We start from the raw sequence: 9,816 nt of genomic DNA, 5'->3' as shown, positions 1-9,816 counted from the left end.
TTCCATTATTCCATACATCAAAAGAGATTGCATCCCGCAATATTGGATCATGTGAACAGACTTGTATGTGTATTTGCTAACTGTTTGCATCTGTAACGATCTTTACACTATTTCAAGATACCATTCAAGGGCAAAGATAGACTACAGCTATGATGTTGACAATATCTGCTGTGCTGCCATTGAATGTCCTGCTATAATAGAAAAATAGGATATATTCTATCGCAATATTAAAAAGCATTGTTTACGACCATAATGATTCCCAGCGGCAGCAAGTGCATCTATCACATTTTTTGTAAGGATTGCAATGATTTTCAAGCCGGGTCAGAAATACGGTCTAGGGAGCGTTACGAGGCATTAGATGAAACAGCGGTATCTGGCATGTGCTGTAAACATGGTATGCCTTTGAAGTTTCTGAACCTAAAAGGTGGAGAGAGGTAAGAACTGATTTGTTTTGTACGACTACGAGTGTTAACTTGAATGGTAATATGGGGTGCATCGTGTGGGAAAGCTGGATAAAGCACCCATAGTTACATGGTTTAATTATATGAAAGCAATTTTGTATTTTAAGTTTGCCTATGCGGTTTACATGTTAAAAGATCTAGTTGAAAGGAAAGGCGATAATGTTGACATCCATTTTATGTATGACATATGCTGCATCTTCAAAAAACATGTTGAAGTATGCTTAATGCTTTTACTATATTAGTAACTCAATGACTATTTAAATTTCTTTTGTTGCTATAGTAGGTGATATTTTTACCTACGCTTGTACGCCGGTACATAGTTTTGAAATGATCCTTAGTTAAATAACTTTTCTGCGATATTTTTGATAGAAACAGAATTGATTTGACCTTTTGAACAGCGTAAAGCTTGCTTGTCCGCAATTTCATGTATACGGCCATGGTGTGACTTGCCAGGTAGGTTACTATCTCAAAATGTATCATTTTAGAAAATGTCTCGTATCAATTTTAAATTTCTCCAATATCTGTATAGTTAATGTACAGTCCAAGACGTCTAGAAGGGCGGGGGATGGTCGACGGTGAAGTTCTCGAAAGGCTTTGGTCTTACCTATGTTTATTCAGGAAAATGACGAAAGAAATGACTGCAAGCCATCGGGAGGACATACTGTCGGACGCATTGTATTTTTACGCGAAGAAGAAAAAATCGAGAATCAGTACGAGTAAATTAATTATTTTTATATTTCTGGTATCACATGCTGAGATAACCTGACATATCAGAAATTATCATTATATTTAGGGTATTTTTTTTAATTTAGTACTCTTACTTAAAGCCCAAAAGCAGCGTTGCGCAGAGCTTCGTGTGATGGTAAATGAAGAGATTAACCAGCTACAAATGAATTCGTCAGGTAAATATGTTATAGAAGATATTATAGATTCCTTCTTGAAAGAAATTTTTTAAATTAAATAGTAACATAAGGTAGTATATAAACCAGATGTTACGCAGCCAAATACTATTACATGCAATTTTATTTTATGGCTCTTCTAAACACTTTGTTACTGTAAACCTTGCCCTTGATATTTTTCTTGAAAGTTTGTTTTACATTTGGACTGTTACTTGTATGAAATCTTTCAATTTCGACTATAGTTCCAATTACAAATGCAATGATTGATTAGTGGAAACAGCAGGAAAGTGATCTTATTAGAAAATCCAAGCCTGATGAAGGTTAATGATCAAAAAGATTTTTTTTCTTTTCACTTCAATAATATTCCTTTCTAGATAATTTGTATACGGTATATTAATAATAACTATATTAATTTGCTGTTTCTACTGGTAAAAACAGACATATGCATGATTTTCGTTTCTTTAGTTGATTTAGGCACACACGGTTAGATTTTAAAATATTTTTCAGTATTACGTCAATACTACTCTCTAAGGTAAACAATGGAGTCAATTTTCTCTTTAAATGAAAGCCTATAAAAAGGATTAAGCATAAGTTTGTGCAAGATGAGAGATTTTGCATTTTTCAATATAAATGCTATACCAAAATCAAACTCATGCTTCTTTCTTTAGAAACAAACTTGCTGATAGTGGTTGGAATGATCAGTCACCCAATGATGACACTCTCATGAACAGGTTGTTTACAAATTACGAGCGTAATCACACTTCTATTTGACAAAAAATCATGAAAAAAGTCTGCCATAAACTCATAATTGACTTAAATAGCTACGTTATGTTTACCGGTATTTGTTATAGTCTAAATTCTCGTTTAACAAAAATGGAGCGAGAGTATCAGGTAAATAAACGCTGGGGCCTGACGGATCCGCAGTATATTTCGTCGTTTGTTATGCAAGAAGCGGTGAAAGCCAAACAAACAAAGGAGATGCTTTTGGTTTCTGGCAGAAGAAGATGGTTTCTCTTGTTGCTTAAAAGAAAGTATTCTGGTATTTCTCTGTTTATTGAGTTATGATGATTTGAATGATGAGTTATGACGTTGCAATCGTTATTGTGGAAATTTGTAGTTGCAGCCATGACAAACTGTATGTGTATTTCGTTTCAGAGGGGCAAAAACAAGCAAAAAGACTTGCGAGAAGCGTAACAACAGAAAGCGCAAATCTGCGAAAACTTTTAAAGCAATACAATTCATCGGTGGAAATATTGCGTCAGCATGGCCGGGCAGAATTGGCTGTGTTAACTTGGGAAACTGCAAGTGATGTCAGTAGTTCCATTTACAGCATCAATTTTTCCAACGCTGACAACATACCGCTTTCTATTAAAAGGAATGCCGTCGACGCAATGAACATGATAGCAAGGGTTTCAGAGGAAGAACAGCACTTGTTGGTCGAAATGGAAAACAGCATCAAATCATTGCACACTTCATGCGTTAAACGAAGGGATATACAAATTGCAATTTACTGATGATCTGGACGTTAATATTATAGACGGAAATAAAGGAATTTATTCTCTTCAGTCCAAAGCGCTTCATGAAGACCAAGTAAACTTAGGTGTTGCATGTAATCTTTTTAAAAATTTCATTGTGTTACCAAGTGAAATTGTGAACTATAGGGAACAGCATATTGATGTGAAAGATGATTACATTATTGATATCGACAGTGATGATGACGATGCTGAAACTGAAGATGTCGATGCTGAGACTGACGATGAGAGTGAACTTCTGGTTTAAATTTCTTGCTGAACTTAAAACTGTATTATATATATAACAACGACAATTGTAATTATGAAAATAGGAACTCGTTATATGTAAACTCATTTATCTGTCGATTTTACTTGGTAGATTGTCGCTGTTGATATATACCTGGAGAACTTAATTTTGACGTCACATAATAAAATAGGCAATAGTTAGTATAATAGTTACTACAGTAACAAAATAAACCATGACTGGAAGTTAACGGCTGGTTCGATTCCAGCCCATGGTATTGTGGTAAGATTGGGATACGTTTTTGCTTTCAAGTCCAATATATAAGATTATATTAGAGGCATCAGGCATTTTGGCCATGACTGAGACCAAAGTAAGAAGAATAAAATATCTCATTCTAATAATTCAATCACAAGTTTTTATCACCGAAATAAACTGTTTTACAAATTTTCAGCCAATTTCATAAAGTTTTTCCTATGTTGGTAAAATACGTTTTTGCTTTCAAGTCCAATATAAGATTATATTAGAGGCATCAGGCATTTTGGCCATGACTGAGACCAAAGTAAGAAGAATAAAATATCTCATTCTAATAATTCAATCACAAGTTTTTATCACCGAAATAAACTGTTTTACAAATTTTCAGCCAATTTCATAAAGTTTTTCCTATGTTGGTAAAATACGTTTTTGCTTTCAAGTCCAATATAAGATTATATTAGAGGCATCAGGCAGTTTGGCCATGACTGAGACCAAAGTAAGAAGAATAAAATATCTCATTCTAATAATTCAATCACAAGTTTTTATCACCGAAATAAACTGTTTTACAAATTTTCAGCCAATTTCATAAAGTTTTTCCTATGTTGGAAAATACGTTTTTGCTTTCAAGTCCAATATAAGATTATATTAGAGGCATCAGGCAGTTTGGCCATGACTGAGACCAAAGTAAGAAGAATAAAATATCTCATTCTAATAATTCAATCACAAGTTTTTATCACCGAAATAAACTGTTTTACAAATTTTCAGCCAATTTCATAAAGTTTTTCCTATGTTGGTAAAATACGTTTTTGCTTTCAAGTCCAATATAAGATTATATTAGAGGCATCAGGCATTTTGGCCATGACTGAGACCAAAGTAAGAAGAATAAAATATCTCATTCTAATAATTCAATCACAAGTTTTTATCACCGAAATAAACTGTTTTACAAATTTTCAGCCAATTTCATAAAGTTTTTCCTATGTTGGTAAAATACGTTTTTGCTTTCAAGTCCAATATAAGATTATATTAGAGGCATCAGGCATTTTGGCCATGACTGAGACCAAAGTAAGAAGAATAAAATATCTCATTCTAATAATTCAATCACAAGTTTTTATCACCGAAATAAACTGTTTTACAAATTTTCAGCCAATTTCATAAAGTTTTTCCTATGTTGGTAAAATACGTTTTTGCTTTCAAGTCCAATATAAGATTATATTAGAGGCATCAGGCAGTTTGGCCATGACTGAGACCAAAGTAAGAAGAATAAAATATCTCATTCTAATAATTCAATCACAAGTTTTTATCACCGAAATAAACTGTTTTACAAATTTTCAGCCAATTTCATAAAGTTTTTTCTATGTTGGAAAATACGTTTTTGCTTTCAAGTCCAATATAAGATTATATTAGAGGCATCAGGCAGTTTGGCCATGACTGAGACCAAAGTAGGTTTAAGTTTTATCTGTTGCTAAATGTTCCTAAATGTTTTTAGGTTGGTATAAAATGGTAGAAACAATTGGTAACTTAAACTTCGGGGCTGGACTGAAAAAGTCGAAATTCAAAAACTTTTTTTCTTAAACATTTTTAGTCTTACATGTGCATGAACATTGAAAAGGCAAATATCATGTCTGCAAAAGATGAGGCATGCACCTTTCTTAGTTATGATGTAGGGCTTCTATATTTGTTGTGTTTTTTTTGAAACCAAATCACGGAAAGAACAGTATAAGAAACTCAAAAGACTGGGCCTAGCATTGGCGCCGCCCACAGGGAACTAACAGGCATCCGATTAGAATTCGACCTGTATGGACAGACTTTCGCGATACTTTGAGTTTTTGTCCAATTTTTTCCTAAAGCCCACGCTCCGGAGGGAAATATCTGTATTCCCCAACCTCTGTACTTGATTGTGGCTGCCAAATCTATTTGGTCATTTAAATGTATATTTACAGGAAATGAACCGTGTGTTGGACTCGAACCAACACTAAGTCAACCTGACACAGTATATTAACTTTCCCCTCAAATATACATTTAAAAAATGACAAATAATTTTTGGAAACTGGATAATTGATATTAAAGGATTGAAAAAATAGAAAATGCGATTGTGGAACAAAAAATCAATTTATATCTACTAGTATTGAAGCAATTTTAAAATCTAAATATTTACACATCACAATATTCTGATTGTCAACGTTAATTCTTAACAGGCTTTAAAAAGGCCTTTGGCCAAGCGACAAAACTTCCATTCTCTACTAAATTGGAGTGGGTCGGAAAGTCGGACCACGGCTTGATATCCGGAGCAATATCTTGCACCATAATTGGCACCCACCCATAGGTAAGCTGGCGGCCATGAACCTCTTCTTGAGCCGTAACAACACCTTTTCCCACCGTTTTTCCATCCGCACTGACGATTTCAACTGCTTTACCTACAATGGTAAAATTTTAGTTTATATATAAACGATTAAACTTATGTTGCTGTCAAGGTGAATACACGTGACTCCTGCTACTTTTGATTAAATTGTTATACCGTGGCAATGAATTTTTTCCCTAACCAAAATTTACATAAAATAAAGCATTTAGTTATAAGCATTTAGACAACTTTAATCTAAGCTCAGACATACCAATCTCCACACTCGTTTCAGGAGCATGGGCCGATTTATCCGGGTCTAGGAATATCAAAAATTAAATTATTTAAATAAAAAAGGTCGCGACACATGCATGGCCAATCATTCTTGATTCAGTAAAAAAGTTTGTGGAATTAAAACAATATAGATGCTTATTTACATCTATGCATGTACATATACACTCAAAACTATGATCTACTTCACCCAGTCTTAACCCAGTTACAACTTCAATACAGTATCACTCAAGTTGTAGAAACTCGTAATTGGAGACTTATCCCTGATGGTGATACGGGCCATTGTGTTCATTTATATGCACTTGTTTATCATGGCATATTTATAAAATAAAATAAATAAATAAAATGAAACTGCGCGAGTGAGATACTATCTAAAGATAAACCTTAAAATCCATTAAGATATAGCTAGCTCAACAACTACAGCTAGCTAGAAAAAAAGCGATAGGAAAAAAGCTCGTTCGTACAAATTACCAGAAATCTCAGGACAACTTGGCTGTGTCTGTGACTTGGTTACATCTGAAAAATAATTTAGATTTTAGTAAGTGATTTACTCACAAAAATATAATATTTGTTCCAGCTCTTGCTTTCAGATATTATTAGCTGTACATTAAAAAGCTTTACAGAGCCGCACTATTAATTTTACCAACGGTTTCTCTCTTTTGTTTGTAACGTCGTTTCTGTCCACCAGTTACTGCCTGCATTTGTGATCGAGCTATAATAACCAAAATTAAAGGCATCAGATTGTCACACCCTAATATAATGATAAGATCTCTTTTGACTGAACGTTGTATAAGAAATGGAGGTTACCTATTTTGTTTACCATCTTCGACACGACATAATTAGTGAAAACACCGTCGTCAGCAAGATCAACCATCTGTGGCGAATAAAGGCGCTCTGGAACTTTCCCTCCATATCCCAACCAGATAGATGGGCAACCCAACTCATCAAGCTGTTTCATCTAATATGATTAATTATCACCGTAAATGATCGTATAATTTTAAGAATTGTTAATTTGGTGTAGTCAAAAAAGTTGCTTGCTTGTTAATTCACTAAAGGTTACTTGTGTACAATGGTGTTGATCTGATTATTTTTGATATAATTTGTACTGTAGCCAGTCCTTTAAACTTTTTTTTAACACGGTGGTTCATTCAGCTGGCCATACTATCACGTTTTTTGCTTTAACCAGATATTATTGAAACAAACTGAAAAACCACCCAAAATATATGATATATATAATCTTACATTTGTTTCTATATTTGCTATGATTCTCTTAACCATTCTTTCCTTGCTAATTGAACCCGAGGTCAAAAGGTTTTCATTTGCATTTGCAGCAAGTCCCTCAAATTCAAGTCTTTCATCTTGACTTAGATTTTGGTATGCCTCATTTCCTCGCCTTTGAATTTCAGCATAACTAACACCTTCATTTCTCAGTTTCCTAACTAACAGTAAGATTGGATATATAAAATTAAACTATAAATAGCCATTTCCCGTGTGATGAAAATCCTGACAAAGTCTGAACTTATGTTATAACATTAAGTGGTTTTTGTGGCTACATGTACCTACTTTAGGCATGCAGTATAGCCGAAGCAATGTTTTGTTTTATCAAAAACACTGCCACATTGCAACAATGTTATCTTAAGCCGCATTTACACTTCAGGCCAAGACCTGGCCTGGACCATGTTCACACTGTCTTCCTTGAGTTGAAAATTTGTCAGGACTAGGTAATTAAACCCTGTTCACATTACCAAAATCTTACCCCAGGTCAGGTCCAGGCCTGGTCAAGGCCACCTTCTGCTGTTGGCCCGGATAAACAACGTTCACATCTAAGCCTATAGGCCTGGTCCAGGCCAGGTCAAAGCACCTAGTGTAAACGCGGCTTTAGATGGTCTACAGTACATAAGTGTATAATGGAGGTTTAGACCTAGTTACCGAGGCTATTTCTAATATTTACATGTACCTTCTTCACTTGCAAGAAATTTACTTTTGAACACGCTGTATGCTGACTTCCTGCGAATTTTGCTGGGGAGATTTTCCTTAGGCTCTCTTTCGCCTCTTTTTATTGCCATTCCCCTGGCATGCTTTTGATTTCCAATCCAATTCTAAAAATTTCAAATACACCTCCACCTTAATGAACTTTTGAATTAACTTGAATAACTTTATTAAACCACCTATGTTAACCTGAATGAAACCAAATCAATTGTTCTAGAGAAACATGTGTATTGCGATATTATCAAAACTCTGGTGTATAATTAAATACAATATAAAAAATTTTTTTGGAGCAAGTCTTGAACATAAGGGTTTTTATGTCAGTAAGTAAGGTAGAACACCTATATAAGGATTAAAATCTCATGCATGAAATTCTCACTGTATTACTAGCTGTTTTCACTGCTGACCTTATATGATATATAGTCAGTAGAGCAGCCAATGAGATTGCAATTACAGCTCATATACTGTGAGTTGCTATATATCATATACATATCATATTGCTATATATCATATGGATGATATATATCATATTATATATCTCATTATATATTGTATATGAAATGATGAGATATATAATGTATATGATATAGCATGGTACATGGGTTGTAATGCAATCTGATTGGCTGATATATTATATATCACATATAAAGTCAGCAATGAAAGCAGCTATTAATACAGTGAGAATTTCAGAGATGATACTTTGATCTTTATATATAGGTATTTTACCTTAATTACAATTTAAATATACTCACATAAAAACCCTTATGTTCAAGATGTGCTCCCAAAATTATCTTTTTTATATGGTATTTTAGAATTACACCAGAGTCCTGACAATGGCAATATACACTTACATCAACATGTTTCTCATAGAACCATTCATTCAGTTTTTTTTGGCCTTAAAAAATGAAGAAAAATAAATTTAAATAAAACAACTTTTAGCATTCCACTGGAAATAACCTACATCATAATCTTAGAATATTAGCAATTAATATTTGACCTTAATCACTTGCTCATCAAGACCAGTCATGTCTACTGCCTTTTTTAAAAGGTCCTTCCTTTTCAATGTTGTCATTCCTTCCTCCCACAAATTTGATAACTTCTCTTTTTGTTCACTGCTTAAATAACACCGAGAAGACATCTAGAAAAGAAAATATTACATATTTATTATCATCACACCTGATCAAGTACCTGAGACCATTTAGCATCACAATAAAATGTTTTTGCATTTTTCAATTGACAACTGTTTTCTCTGCTAATTCCCAAAACTACTTACTTTCACTTACAAAATACTTCCCATCCTATGCCTGAGTGCAAAGTTACAAAATCACAGTATGTGATTCTACATGAATTTTGTGAAATTGTGGATATAGGTGGTTTGCCGCAATTATTTTTTCATTGTTGCTGTGTATTTTAATACCCACCCAATAATACGGCAAAGATGATAAGCAATTACAAAATAAACAAGAAAAAAGTAAATCAATGCAGTTTGTCCTCTTGAGAAGCAGAAGTAAACTTTGTAGAATCAACCAAGATGGTGCCTAATGACTGATTATGATGTCATATGCAAACCAAGAATATTAATAAAATAATTGTCCTTTTTTTTGTAAGTATTCTAGTATGCACAACCATATGATACAACCATATGATACAACCAATCAATACAGGTATAGCAGCCAAAAATGTGTGTATGCCATCAATGTTTATCATCCTATATTGGGCTGCCTATGATACAATACAGCTCACAGTCCTAAAAAAACAGGGACTGAATGATATCCCAGCTAAAAGCACAAAGTTTGTAACCTTGGTTTTACTTGTCACATAATTTTAAAGCTGTACA

The 9,816-nt window shown here is 33.7% G+C and overlaps 1 protein-coding gene and 1 long non-coding RNA gene across 2 annotated transcripts; one reads left to right on the top strand and one right to left on the bottom strand.

Moving 5' to 3' along the window:
• The first annotated feature begins 805 nt into the window (after positions 1-805).
• On the top strand, positions 806-2,827 carry LOC114533096. The gene is made up of 8 exons (XR_003688028.1): positions 806-914; positions 991-1,171; positions 1,274-1,363; positions 1,603-1,680; positions 1,826-1,892; positions 2,029-2,091; positions 2,212-2,399; positions 2,516-2,827. It is a non-coding gene; the product is annotated as an uncharacterized LOC114533096 (long non-coding RNA).
• A 2,697-nt stretch (positions 2,828-5,524) lies between these two features.
• LOC114533097 lies at positions 5,525-9,117 on the bottom strand. The gene is made up of 8 exons (XM_028554678.1): positions 8,977-9,117; positions 7,951-8,092; positions 7,236-7,432; positions 6,801-6,951; positions 6,637-6,705; positions 6,465-6,509; positions 5,977-6,021; positions 5,525-5,781 (listed from the first exon to the last, which is right to left on the bottom strand). Exons 1-8 carry the CDS (start codon positions 9,115-9,117, stop codon positions 5,549-5,551), a joined length of 1,023 nt encoding a protein of 340 aa, XP_028410479.1. The 3' UTR covers positions 5,525-5,548.
• Between the last annotated feature and the right edge of the window lie 699 nt (positions 9,118-9,816).

Source organism: Dendronephthya gigantea, unplaced genomic scaffold (genome assembly GCF_004324835.1).
Source record: "Dendronephthya gigantea isolate DGI-Jeju-01 unplaced genomic scaffold, DenGig_1.0 000085F, whole genome shotgun sequence".
Classification (NCBI taxonomy): Eukaryota; Metazoa; Cnidaria; class Anthozoa; order Malacalcyonacea; family Nephtheidae; genus Dendronephthya; species Dendronephthya gigantea.
Note: the sequence above shows the minus strand (reverse complement) of the source record. Positions and strands in the feature narration are given on the sequence as shown.

Excerpts from the sequence above, each read along its gene's own strand:
- LOC114533097 (XM_028554678.1), bottom strand. The coding sequence starts at position 9,117 with ATGTCTTCTCGGTGTTATTTAAGCAGTGAACAAAAAGAGAAGTTATCA. Across the intron at positions 6,706-6,800 it reads GAAGATGGTAAACAAAATAG|CTCGATCACAAATGCAGGCA; the intron begins GTAACCTCCATT and ends TGGTTATTATAG. Across the intron at positions 6,510-6,636 it reads ACAAAAGAGAGAAACCGTTG|ATGTAACCAAGTCACAGACA; the intron begins GTAAAATTAATA and ends ATTATTTTTCAG.